Source organism: Nerophis lumbriciformis, linkage group LG19 (genome assembly GCF_033978685.3).
Source record: "Nerophis lumbriciformis linkage group LG19, RoL_Nlum_v2.1, whole genome shotgun sequence".
Lineage (NCBI taxonomy): Eukaryota > Metazoa > Chordata > Actinopteri > Syngnathiformes > Syngnathidae > Nerophis > Nerophis lumbriciformis.
In genome coordinates this window covers 34,744,087-34,759,799 of record NC_084566.2, presented here as the reverse complement: position 1 = coordinate 34,759,799, position 15,713 = coordinate 34,744,087, and the positions used below count along the sequence as shown (strand labels likewise).

The 15,713-nt window shown below is 41.3% G+C and overlaps 1 protein-coding gene across 1 annotated transcript in view; it reads right to left on the bottom strand.

Annotated features, from left to right (window-relative positions):
• Positions 1-225: 225 nt before the first annotated feature.
• Positions 226-15,713, bottom strand: part of LOC133618473 (netrin-G1-like) — a 272,706-nt gene continuing 257,218 nt past the window's right edge. Inside the window, exon 7 of the mRNA XM_061978859.2 lies at positions 226-1,447. Within this exon, the coding sequence (XP_061834843.1) occupies positions 1,218-1,447 (230 nt within the window). The 3' untranslated portion in view covers positions 226-1,217. The remainder of the gene's footprint in view (positions 1,448-15,713) is intronic.

Sequence of the window (15,713 nt, the reverse complement as noted above, 5' to 3'; positions counted from 1 at the left end):
CCCCCAAAAGGGACAAGCGGTAGAAAATGGAGGGGACGGCGTGGCGCAGGTTGGAAGAGTGGCGGTGCCAGCAACCTGAGGGTTCCTGGTTCGATCCCCAGCTTCTACCAACCTAGTCACGTCCGTTGTGTCCTTGGGCAAGACACTTCACCCTTGCTCCTGACAGTGTGGCGCATATTTGTAACAATGTTAAAGTTGTTTATACGGCCACCTTCAGTGTGACCTGTATGGCTTTTGACTTGTGTGTGTGTGTGAAAAGCTGTAGATATTATGTGACTGGGCCGGCACGCAAAGGATATTGTTGTCTGGGTGGAAATTGGGAGAAATTCGGGAGAATGGTTGCCCCGGGGGATTTTTGGGGAGGGGCACTGATATTCGGGAGTCTCCCGGGAAAATGGGGAGGGTTGGCAAGTATGACTGGGAGACGCGACTGCTCTGTACTTCTCCCTACGTCTGTGTACCACTCATAAATTTTACTTTTTGAAACCGATACTGATTATTTCCGATATTACATTTTAAAGCATTTATCGGCGGATAACATCGGCAGTCCGATCTTATCGGACATCTCTAATTTTTTTTCCTAAAGTCCTACTTAGACAACTGCACGGTGGCCTTGTGGTTCCAACGCCACCGCCAAATTGACTATTAGGAGATCTGCGATGAGGTGGCGACTTGTCCAGGGTGTACCACGCCTTCCGCCCGAGTGCAGCTGAGATAGAATCCAGCATCCCCCGAAAGGGATAAGCGGTAGAAACCGGATGGATGGATGGAGATCGAGGGTTCGAATCGCTGACTGAACGTCTCCTCTCATTCCCCCCCCCCAAAAAAACATGCATGTTACTTGAAATGGTGCGAAGGTGAGCGTGGGTGTGCTGTGGTTGACTGGGGACAAGTTCAGGGTGTGTGAGCCGGGTCGGGCACTCAAGCCCACCCGCCACCCTTTTATGCAGACAAGCGCTATAGAAATGAAGGACTAATTCTTATAGAAATGTGCGTAACTTTGTACAGTTTGCAGGTAGTTCTTGTTTCTTGTTTCCGGACAATCTTAATCTGTGTGAGATTTACAAGACAACAGTGACTTCATCAATCCACGACGGCGTCTGACTTTGTCCGACTCGGCGTCCCCGCTCCCAGGCCGATCGTCGTGCCCGCTTCTTTTTTTTCCAGGGGTGGGTTTTGGTTACTAAACAGTTCGGCGGGCAGGGGTGGGGGTCACCTCAGCAAAGAGAAAGGATCAATACCAGCCCGGCGAGCGCCAGCCGGTGAGCGACGGGATGACGGCGGGAGGCCCGCCCTGCTAAGTCGCCGTCGCACTCGCCGGGGCCCTGGCAGCGGGCCCTCTCGCACAGGACGCCGGTGAAGCCGGGGGGGCAGTGGCAGCGCTGGTGGTGGTGGTGGCACGTGCCGCCGTTCTGGCAGCGCAGCATGGCACTGTCGCACACTCGGGCTGCGGAAACACACCAGCAGAAAAAGAGAGGGCGTGAAAAAAAACCAGTGCGGGCGGTCGGTCTCTTCCTGTCTTGGCCGCCTCGCCCTCCTTTTGAGGGAGGTCAAGTCAAGGACTTGTCGCGTGCAGGAAGACAGAAGAGACGACAAAAAAGACATTTTTTGTGCTATTTTCAGAGCAGAAAAGACACCAAATAATCCTGGCGAAACAAAAGAGCAGCGCGGCGGTGATGAGGTGAAACAAAGGCAGCCTGCTGTGCTGGATGGAGGGTTCATTTTCATTTGGATTGCTGCCCGCCCAGAATCCCCACAAGTGCCTTTTGATTGGGGCGGGCCGATATGGTCACGATATATATGATATGTCATGATACAAGATGTATATCTCGATATTTTTAGGCCATGTCACGATACATATCTCTATATTTTTAAGCCATGTCACGACACACGATGCATATCTCGATATTTTTAGGCCATGTCACGATACACGATACATATCTCGATATTTTTAGGCCATGTCACGATACACGATGCATATCTCGATATCTTTAGGCCATGTCACGATACACGATATCTATCTCGATATTTTTAGGCCATGTCACGACATGTCTCGATTATTTTAAGCCATGTCGTTATACACGATATATATCTCGATATTTTAAGGCCATGTCACGATACACGATATATATATCTCGATATTTTTAGGCCATGTCACGATACACGATATCTATCTTGATATTTTTAGGCCATGTCACGATACACGATATATATCTCGATATTTTAAGGCCATATCACGATACACGATATATATCTCGATATTTTAAGGCCATGTCACGATACACGATATATATATCTCGATATTTTTAGGCCATGTCACGATAAACGATACACATCTCGATATTTTTAGGCCATGTCACGATACACGATATCTATCTCGATATTTTTAGGCCATGTCACGACATGTCTCGATTATTTTAAGCCATGTCATGATACACGACATATATCTCCATATTTTTAGGCCATGTCACGATACACGATATATATCTCGGTATTTTAAGGCCATGTCACGATACACAATGTATATCTCGATATTTTTAGGCCATGTCACGATGCACGATGTATATCTTGATATTTTTAGGTCACGTCACGATGCACGATATATATGTCGATATTTTTAGGCCATGTCACGATACATGATATATATGTCGATTTTTTTAGGCAATGTCACGATACACGATATATATCTCAATATTTTTAGGCCATGTCACGATACACGATGTATATGTCGATATTTTTAGGCCATGTCACGATACACTATATATATCTCGATATTTTTAGGCCGCATCACGATACATGATACATATCTCGATATTTTTAGGCCATGTCACCATACACAATATATATCTCGATAATTTTAGGCCATGTCACCATACACGATATATATGTCGATATTTTTAAGCCACGTCACGATACACGAAAAATGTCTCGATATTTTTAGGCTATGTCATGATACACAATGTATATCGCGATATTTTTAGTCCATGTCACGATACAAGATATATATCTCTATATTTTTAGGCCACATCACGATACACGATATACATCTCGGTATTTTAAGGCCATGTCACGATACACAATGTATATCTCGATATTTTTAGGCCACATCACGATACACGATATACATCTCGATATTTTTAGGCCACATCACGATACACGATATACATCTCGGTATTTTAAGGCCATGTCACGATACACAATGTATATCTCGATATTTTTAGGCCACGTCACGATGCACGATATATATGTCGATATTTTTAGGCCATGTCACGATACACGATATCTATCTCAATATTTTTAGGCCATGTCACGATACACGATGTATATGTCGATATTTTTAGGTCATGTCACGATACACGATATATATCTCGATTTTTTTAGGCCACATCACGATACACAATATATATCTCGATATTTTTAGGCCATGTCCCGATACATGATATATATCTCGATATTTTTAGGCCATGTCACGATACACTTTATATATCTCGATATTTTTAGGCCATGTCACCATACACGATATATATCTCGGTATTTTAAGGCCATGTCACGATACACAATGTATATCTCGATATTTTTAGGCCATGTCACGATACACGATGCATATCTCCATATTTTTAGGACATGTCACGATACACGATACATATCTCGATATTTTCAGGCCATGTCATGATACACGATATATATCTCGATATTTTTAGGCCATGTCACGATACAAGATATATATCTCTATATTTTTAGGCCATGTCACGATACACGATATATATTGATATTTGTAGGCCATGTCACGATACACAATATACATCTCGAAATTTTTAGGCCGCGTCACAATACACAGTATATATCTCCAGATTTTTAGGCCATGTCACGATACACGATATATATCTCGGTATTTTAAGGCCATGTCACGATACACAATGTATATCTCGATATTTTTAGGCCATGTCATGAAACACGATACATATCTCAATATTTTTAGGCCAAGTCACGATACACAATATATATCTCGATATTTTTAGGCCATGTCACGATACACGATATATATTTCGGTATTTTTAGGCCATGTCACTATACACAATATATATCTCGATATTTTTAGGCCATGTCACGATACACGATATATATCTCGATATTTTAAGGCCACGTCACGATACACAATATCTCTATATTTTTAGGCCATGTCACGATATATATATATCTCGATATTTTTAGGCCACGTCACGATACACAATATCTCTATAGTTTTAGGCCATGTCACGATATATATATATCTCTATATCTTTAGGCCATGTCACGATGCACAATACACATCTCGATATTTTTAAGGCCATGTCACGATACACGATATATATCTCGATATTTTTAGGCCATGTCACGATACACGATATATATCTCGATATTTTTAAGCCATGTCACGATACACGATATGTATATATCTCGATGTTTTTAGGCCATGTCACGATACACAATATATATCTCGATATTTTTAGGCCATGTCACTATACAAGATATATATCTCTATATTTTTAGGCCATGTCACGATGCACGATACACATCTCGATATTTTTAGGCCATGTCACGATACACAATATACATCTCGAAATTTTTAGGCCGCGTCACAATACACAGTATATATCTCCAGATTTTTAGGCCATGTCACGATACACGATATATATCTCGGTATTTTAAGGCCATGTCACGATACACAATGTATATCTCGATATTTTTAGGCCATGTCATGAAACACGATACATATCTCAATATTTTTAGGCCAAGTCACGATACACAATATATATCTCGATATTTTTAGGCCATGTCACGATACACGATATATATTTCGGTATTTTTAGGCCATGTCACTATACACAATATATATCTCGATATTTTTAGGCCATGTCACGATACACGATATATATCTCGATATTTTAAGGCCACGTCACGATACACAATATCTCTATATTTTTAGGCCATGTCACGATATATATATATCTCGATATTTTTAGGCCACGTCACGATACACAATATCTCTATAGTTTTAGGCCATGTCACGATATATATATATCTCTATATCTTTAGGCCATGTCACGATGCACAATACACATCTCGATATTTTTAAGGCCATGTCACGATACACGATATATATCTCGATATTTTTAGGCCATGTCACGATACACGATATATATCTCGATATTTTTAAGCCATGTCACGATACACGATATGTATATATCTCGATGTTTTTAGGCCATGTCACGATACACAATATATATCTCGATATTTTTAGGCCATGTCACTATACAAGATATATATCTCTATATTTTTAGGCCATGTCACGATGCACGATACACATCTCGATATTTTTAGGCCATGTCACGATACACGATATATATCTCGATATTTTTAGGCCACGTCACGATACACAATATCTCTATAGTTTTAGGCCATGTCACGATATATATATATCTCTATATTTTTAGGCCATGTCACGATGCACAATACACATCTCGATATTTTTAAGGCCATGTCACGATACACGATATATATCTCGATATTTTTAGGCCATGTCACGATACACGATATATATCTCGATATTTTTAAGCCATGTCACGATACACGATATATATATCTCGATGTTTTTAGGCCATGTCACGATACACAATATATATCTCGATATTTTTAGGCCATGTCACTATACAAGATATATATCGCTATATTTTTAGGCCATGTCACGATGCACGATACACATCTCGATATTTTTAGGCCATGTCACGATACACGATATATATCTCGATATTTTTAGGCCGTGTCACGATACATGATACATATCTCTATATTTTTAGGCCATGTCACAATACACGATACATATCTCGATATTTTTAGGCCATGTCATGATACACGATATATATCTCTATATTTTAAGGCCATGTCACGATGCACGATATACATCTCGATATTTTTAGGCCATGTCACGATACACATCTCGATATTTTTTGGCCATGTCACGATACACGATATATATCTCGATATTTTTAGGCCATGTCACGATACACGATATATATCTCGATATTTTTAGGCCATGTCACGATACACGATATATATCTCGATATTTTTAGGCCACGTCACGATACACGGTATACATCTCGATATTTCTAGGCCACGTCACAATACACATCTCAATATTTTTAGGCCATGTCAGGATACACGATGTATAGCTCGATATTTTTAGGCCACATCACGAAACACGATATATATCTCAATATTTTTAGGCCATGTCACGATACACGATGTCTATCTCGGTATTTTTAGACCATGTCACGATACACGATATATATCTCGATATTTTTAGGCCATGTCACGATACACGATATATATCTCGATATTTTTAGGCCATGTCACGATACACGATATATATCTCAATATTTTAAGGCCATGTCACGATACACGATGTATATCTCGATATTTTTAGGCCATGTCACGATACACGATATATATCTCGATATTTGTAGGTCATGTCACGATACACAATATATATCTCGGTATTTTTAGGCCACGTCACGATGGCACTTTTGTGCATGATGTCACTAAGATGACATATCAAAACAACACTAAATTAAAGTGCACTTTTTGTACAGAACACCACTACAATAGTTTAAAACTAATAAAGTGCACTTTTGTGCATGATGTCACACAAGATATTTCAATAAGTGTCAAATAAAAATGAGCTGCATAAAAGGAAATCAAATAGTGTATGTCCTTCGCTATGTGGTAGGTTCCTGCGGACGTTATCTCCTTCTGTTGGTGACTATTTGTTTCATACGGTGTAGATCTGGGTGGCACAGAATCGGTGACCACAGACTGTCCAAAGTTGGGACCCAGGGTGGACCACTCATCTGGGCATCAGTTGGGGACGTCTCTACACTGCTGACTTGTCTCCACTCAAGATGATCTGCTGACCCCACTATGGACTGGACTCTCACTATTATGTTAGATCCACTATGGACTGGACTCTCACTATTATGTTAGATCCACTATGGACTGGACTCTCACTATTATGTTAGATCCACTATGGACTGTACTCTCACACTATTATGTTAGATCCACTATGGACTGGACTCTCACTATTATGTTAGATCCACTATGGACTGGACTCTCACTATTATGTTAGATCCACTATGGACTGTACTCTCACACTATTATGTTAGATCCACTATGGACTGGACTCTCACTATTATGTTAGATCCACTATGGACTGGACTCTCACTATTATGTTAGATCCACTATAGACTGGACTCTCACTATTATGTTAGATCCACTATGGACTGGACTCTCACTATTATGTTGGATCCACTATGGACTGGACTCTCACTATTATGTTAGATCCACTATGGACTGGACTCTCACTATTATGTTAGATCCACTATGGACTGGACTCTCACTATTATGTTAGATCCACTATGGACTGGACTCTCACTATTATGTTAGATCCACTATGGACTGGACTCTCACTATTATGTTAGATCCACTATGGACTGGACTCTCACTATTATGTTAGATCCACTATGGACTGGACTCTCACTATTATGTTAGATCCACTATGGACTGGACTCTCACTATTATGTTAGATCCACTAAGGACTGGACTCTCACTATTATGTTAGATCCACTATGGACTGGACTCTCACTATTATGTTAGATCCACTAAGGACTGGACTCTCACTATTATGTTAGATCCACTATGGACTGGACTCTCACTATTATGTTAGATCCACTATGGACTGGACTTTCACACTATTATGTTAGATCCACTATGGACTGGACTCTCACTATTATGTTAGATCCACTATGGACTGGACTCTCACTATTATGTTAGATCCACTATGGACTGGACTCTCACTATTATGTTAGATCCACTATGGACTGGACTTTCACACTATTATGTTAGATCCACTATAGGCTGGACTCTCACTATTATGTTAGATCCACTATGGACTGGACTCTCACTATTATGTTAGATCCACTATGGACTGGACTCTCACTATTATGTTAGATCCACTATGGACTGGACTCTCACTATTATGTTAGATCCACTATGGACTGGACTCTCACTATTATGTTAGATCCACTATGAACTGGACTCTCACTATTATGTTAGATCCACTATGGACTGGACTTTCACACTATTATGTTAGATCCACTATAGACTGGACTCTCACTATTATGTTAGATCCACTATGGACTGGACTCTCACACTATTATGTTAGATCCACTATGGACTGGACTCTCACTATTATGTTAGATCCACTATAGACTGGACTCTCACTATTATGTTAGATCCACTATGGACTGGACTCTCACACTATTATGTTAGATCCACTATGGACTGGACTCTCACTATTATGTTAGATCCACTATAGACTGGACTCTCACTATTATGTTAGATCCACTATGGACTGGACTTTCACACTATTATGTTAGATACACTATGGACTGGACTCTCACACTATTATGCTAGATCCACTATGGACTGGACTCTCACACTATTATGTTAGATCCACTATGGACTGGATTTTCACACTATTATGTTAGATCCACTATGGACTGGAGTCTCACTATTATGTTAGATCCACTATGGACTGGACTCTCACACTATTATGCTAGATCCACTATGGACTGGACTCTCACACTATTATGTTAGATCCACTATGGACTGGACTTTCACACTGTTATGTTAGATCCACCATGGACTGGACTCTCACACTATTATGTTAGATCCACTATGGACTGGACTTTCACACTATTATGTTAGATCCACCATGGACTGGACTCTCACTATTATGTCATATCCACTAAGGACTGGACTCTCACAATGTTAGATCCACTATGAACTGGACTCTCACACTATTATGTTAGATCCACTATGGACTGGACTCTTACAATATTATGCTAGATCCACTATCGACAGGAGTCTCACTATTATGTCAGATCCACTAAGGACTGGACTCTCACACTATTATGTTAGATCCACTATGGACTGGACTCTCACACTATTATGTTAGATCCACTATGGACTGGACTTTCACACTATTATGTTAGATCCACCATGGACTGGACTCTCACACTATTATGTTAGATCCACTATGGACTGGACTTTCACACTATTATGTTAGATCCACTATGGACTGGACTTTCACACTATTATGTTAGATCCACCATGGACTGGACTCTCACACTATTATGTTAGATCCACTATGGACTGGACTTTCACACTATTATGTTAGATCCACCATGGACTGGACTCTCACTATTATGTCAGATCCACTAAGGACTGGACTCTCACACTACTATGTTAGATCCACTATGGACTGGACTCTCACACTATTATGTTAGATCCAATATGGACTGGACTCTCACACTATTATGTTAGATCCACTATGGACTGGACTCTCACACTATTATGTTAGATCCACTATGGACTGGACTCTCACCATTATATTAGATCCACTATGGACTGGACTCTCACACTTTTATGTTAGATCCACTATGGACTGGACTCTCACACTATTATGTTAGATCCACTATGGACTGGACTCTCACAATATTACGTTAGATCCACTATGGACTAAACTCTCAAACTATTACGTTAGATCCACTATGGACTGGACTCTCACCATTATATTAGATCCACTATGGACTGGACTCTCACACTATTATGTTAGATCCACTATGGACTGGACTCTCACCATTATATTAGATCCACTATGGACTGGACTCTCACACTATTATGTTAGATCCACTATGGACTGGACTCTCACACTATTATGTTAGATCCACTATGGACTGGACTCTCTCACTATTATGTTAGATCCACTATGGACTGGACTCTCACACTATTATGTTAGATCCACTATGGACTGGACTCTCACCATTATATTAGATCCACTATGGACTGGACTCTCACACTATTATGTTAGATCCACTATGGACTGGACTCTCACACTATTATGTTAGATCCACTATGGACTGGACTCTCACACTATTATGTTAGATCCACTATGGACTGGACTCTCTCACTATTATGTTAGATCCACTATGGACTGGACTCTCACACTATTATGTTAGATCCACTATGGACTGGACTCTCACCATTATATTAGATCCACTATGGACTGGACTCTCACACTATTATGCCAGATCCACTCGACGTCCATTGCACCGGTCCCCACATCTGCGGTCCCCCCAAGGTTTCTCATTGTCATCCCATTGGGTTGAGTTTTTTCCTTGACCTGAGGATGTCGTTGTGGCTTGTGCAGCCCTTTGAGACACTTTTGATTTAGGGCTATATAAGTAAACATTGATTGATTGATACAAAACCTGCAGATGATCAGGTTTTCTCTCGTCTACAGTTCATATTCTTGTTTTTGTTGTGCTTAGATCTTTGGAATCTCACAAGTTAATGTCCTGAGGGCGTATCACGATCCTAACGGCCGAAACAAATGATACCATAATCCCGCTTCAGGCGTATCGATGCTAACGTGATCATGCTCGCTACAATCCACATTAGCGCGCCTGTGGAAAGACTCGAGTTTAGAGCGACTATATTTAAACTAATTGATCTATATTTGAACAAGCGGCACTCCTTTCTGTTGTCGACTTCATTCTGCCCAAATGCTGTGATGCTGTAAAGGTCTAATTGGCGAATGTGAATGTCAAAAGATAAAATAACGCACTCTTGAAGACAGTAAACTCGACACGATCGGAGACTCCTGGCTGTGAGTGAGAACATCCCAGTCGCTCTGGGAGACATATGTTCTCCTCACACCTCTTGGAGACGTGTGAGGTTTTAGCGGTGTTGTGACAGAACTGTCCCCTCGCCAGTCGGCAGGGGGAACACAGCTGAGATTGAGAGGAAAACAAGCAAAAAAAAAAAAAAAAACAGGCGTTTGAAATCAATCTGCCAGTGTTTCACTTTTCGGGGTTGCCAAGCGTCTTTTGGAAAACGGATACGTCTGATCATTAGAAAACAACAGTACACATTCCTTAAAGGGGAACATTATCACAATTTCAGAATGGTTAAAACCATTAAAAATCAGTTCCCAGTGGCTTATTATATTTTTTGAAGTTTTTTTCAAAATTTTACCCATCACGCAATATCCCTAAAAAAAGCTTCAATGTGCCTGATTTTAACCATCCGTCCATTTTCCTGTGACGTCACATAGTGAAGCCAACACAAACAAACATGGCGGATAGAACAGCAAGCTATAGCAACATTAGCTCGGATTCAGACTCGGATTTCAGCGGCTTAAGCGATTCAACAGATTACGCATGTATTGAAACGGACGGTTGTAGTGTGGAGGCAGGTAGCGAAAACGAAATTGAAGAAGAAACTGAAGCTATTGAGCCATATCGGTTTGAACCGTATGCAAGCGAAACCGACGAAAACGACACGGGAGAAAGCGAGGACGAATTCGGCGATCGCCTTCTAACCAACGATTGGTATGTGTTTGTTTGGCATTAAAGGAAACTAACAACTATGAACTAGGTTTACAGCATATGAAATACATTTGGCAACAACATGCACTTTGAGAGTGCAGACAGCCCAGTTTTCATTAATTAATATATTCTGTAGACATACCCTCATCCGCGCCCTTTTCCTGAAAGCTGATCTGTCCAGTTTTGGAGTTTATGTCAGCAGGCCAGGGAAGTTAGGGTCGATAGGGGGTTTAGCTCGCTCGTCTGCGGGAACAAACTGCCGCCATTGCTTGCCGTGCTACCGAGGTCCTTTGTCCCTGAATTGCTCACACACTCCGGCAGATTCAATGGGGGTCTGGCGGCAGATTTCTTTGACTTTATCGTTGGAAATGCATCTGCTTTGAGTGTCGCAGGATATCCACACATTCTTGCCATCTCTGTCGTAGCATAGCTTTCGTCGGTAAAGTGTGCGGAACAAACGTCCAATTTCTTGCCACTTTCGCATCTTTGGGCCACTGGTGCAACTTGAATCCGTCCCTGTTCGTGAGAGTCCAGTCCATAGTGGATCTAACATAATAGTGAGAGTCCAGTCCATAGTGGATCTAACATAATAGTGAGAGTCCAGTCCATAGTGGATCTAACATGATAGTGTGAGAGTCCAGTCCATAGTGGATCTAACATAATAGTGAGAGTCCAGTCCATAGTGGATCTAACATAATATTGTGAGAGTCCAGTTTATAGTGGATCTAACATAAGATTGTGAGAGTCCAGTCCATAGTGGGTCTAACATAATAGTGTGAAAGTCCAGTCCATAGTGGATCTAACATAATAGTAAGAGTCCAGTCCATAGTGGATCCAACATAATAGTGAGAGTCCAGTCCATAGTGGATCTAACATAATATTGTGAGAGTCCAGTTTATGGTGGATCTAACATACGATTGTGAGAGTCTAGTCCATAGTGGATCTAACATACCCTCATCCGCGCTCTTGTCCTGAAAGCTGATCTGTCCAGTTTTGGAGTTGATGTCAACAGGCCAGGGAAGCTAGGGTCGATAGGGGGTTTAGCTCGCTCGTCTGCGGGAACAAACTGCCGCCATTGCTTGCCGTGCTACCGAGGTCCTTTGTCCCTGAATTGCTCACACACTCCGGCAGATTCAATGGGGGTCTGGCGGCAGATTTCTTTGACGTTATCGTTGGAAATGCATCTGCTTTGAGTGTCGCAGGATATCCACACATTCTTGCCATCTCTCTCGTAGCATAGCTTTCGTCGGTAAAGTGTGCGGAACAAACGTCCAATTTCTTGCCACTTTCGCATCTTTGGGCCACTGGTGCAACTTGAATCCGTCCCTGTTCGTGAGAGTCCAGTCCATAGTGGATCTAACATAATAGTGAGAGTCCAGTCCATAGTGGATCTAACATAATAGTGAGAGTCCAGTCCACACTCGATCCAACATAATAGTGAGAGTCCAGTCCATAGTGGATCTAACATAATAGTGAGAGTCCAGTCCATAGTGGATCTAACATAATATTGTGAGAGTCCAGTTTATAGTGGATCTAACATAAGATTGTGAGAGTCCAGTCCATAGTGGGTCTAACATAATAGTGTGAAAGTCCAGTCCATAGTGGATCTAACATAATATTGTGAGAGTCCAGTCCATAGTGGATCCAACATAATAGTGAGAGTCCAGTCCATAGTGGATCTAACATAATATTGTGAGAGTCCAGTTTATGGTGGATCTAACATACGATTGTGAGAGTCCAGTCCATAGTGGATCTAACATACCCTCATCCGCGCTCTTGTCCTGAAAGCTGATATGTCCAGTTTTGGAGTTGATGTCAGCAGGCCAGGGAAGCTAGGGTCGATAGGGGGTTTAGCTCGCTCGTCTGCGGGAACAAACTGCCGCCATTGCTTGCCGTGCTACCGAGGTCCTTTGTCCCTGAATTGCTCACACACTCCGGCAGATTCAATGGGGGTCTGGCGGCAGATTTCTTTGACTTTATCGTTGGAAATGCATCTGCTTTGAGTGTCGCAGGATATCCACACATTCTTGCCATCTCTGTCGTAGCATAGCTTTCGTCGGTAAAGTGTGCGGAACAAACGTCCAATTTCTTGCCACTTTCGCATCTTTGGGCCACTGGTGCAACTTGAATCCGTCCCTGTTCGTGTTGTTACACCCTCCGACAACACACCGACGAGGCATGATGTCTCCAAGGTACGGAAAACAGTCGAAAAAAAACGGAAAATAACAGAGCTGATTTGACTCAGTGTTTGAGAAAATGGCGGATTGCTTCCCGATGTGACGTCACGTTGTGATGTCATCGCTCCGAGAGCGAATAATAGAAAGGCGTTTAATTCGCCAAAATTCACCCATTTAGAGTTCGGAAATCGGTTAAAAAAATATATGGTCTTTTTTCTGCAACATCAAGGTATATATTGACGCTTACATAGGTCTGGTGATAATGTTCCCCTTTAATAAACCGAAAAGGGGCGCACTTTGTCCAGTATTACCGTGACAATCACTCCCATATATTCCTTATTTCTAGCATTTTCATTTATTCCTTTTGCTTAGACTGTCCACCAGCGTTCGTTACGTCTCGTCTCGATTACTGTAACCTGTTATTTTCGGGTCTCCCTATGTCTAGCATTAAAAGATTACAGTTGGTACGAAATGCGGCTGCTAGACTTTTGACAAGAACAAGAAAGTTTGATCATGTTACGCCTATACTGTACATACAGTACATATATACCTACATATATATATACCGTACAAACCCCGTTTCCATATGAGTTGGGAAATTGTGTTAGATGTAAATATAAACGGAATACAATGATTTGCAAATCCTTTTCAACCCATATTCAATTGAATGCACTACAAAGACAACATATTTGATGTTCAAACTCATAAACTTTATTTATTTTTTGCAAATAATAATTAACTTAGAATTTCATGGCTGCAACACGTGCCAAAGTAGTTGGAAAAGGTAATGTTCACCACTGTGTTACATCACCTTTTCTTTTAACAACACTCAATAAACATTTGGGAATTGAGGAGACACATTTTTTAAGCTTCTCAGGTGGAATTCTTTCCCATTCTTGCTTGATGTACAGCTTAAGTTGTTCAACAGTCCGGGGGTCTCCGTTGTGGTATTTTAGGCTTCATAATGTGCCACACATTTTCAATGGGAGACAGGTCTGGACTACAGGCAGGCCAGTCTAGTACCCGCACTCTTTTACTATGAAGCCACGTTGATGTAACACGTGGCTTGGCATTGTCTTGCTGAAATAAGCAGGGGCGTCCATGGTAACGTTGCTTGGATGGCAACATATGTCTTATATATATATATCTAAAACCTGTATGTACCTTTCAGCATTAATGGCGCCTTCACAGATGTGTAAGTTACCCATGTCTTGGGCACTAATACACCCCCATACCATCACAGATGCTGGCTTTTGAACTTTGCGCCTATACCAATCCGGATGGTTCTTTTCCTCTTTGGTCCGGAGGACACGACGTCCACAGTTTCCAAAAACAATTTGAAATGTGGACTCGTCAGACCACAGAACACTTTTCCACTTTGTATCAGTCCATCTTAGATGAGCTCAGGCCCAGCGAAGCCGACGGCGTTTCTGGGTGTTGTTGATAAACGGTTTTCGCCTTGCATAGGAGAGTTTTAACTTGCACATACAGATGTAGCGACCAACTGTAGTTACTGACAGTGGGTTTCTGAAGTGTTCCTGAGCCCATGTGGTGATATCCTTTACACATGTCGCTTGTTGATGCAGTACAGCCTGAGGGATCGAAGGTCACGGGCTTAGCTGCTTACGTGCAGTGATTTCTCCAGATTCTCTGAACCCTTTGATGATATTACGGACCGTAGATGGTGAAATCCCTGAATTCCTTGCAATAGCTGGTTGAGAAAGGTTTTTCTTAAACTGTTCAACAATTTGCTCACGCAGTTGTGGACAAAGGGGTGTACCTCGCCCCATCCTTTCTTGTGAAAGACAGAACATTTTTTGGGAAGCTGTTTTTATACCCAATCATGGCACCCACCTGTTCCCAATTTGCCTGTTCCAAATAAGTGTTTGATGAGCATTCCTCAACTTTATCAGTATTTATTGCCACCTTTCCCAACTTCTTTGTCACGTGTTGCTGGCATCAAATTCTAAAGTTAATGATTATTTGCAAAAAAAAAAAAAAAAATGTTTATCAGTTAGAACATCAAATATGTTGTCTTCGTAGCATATTC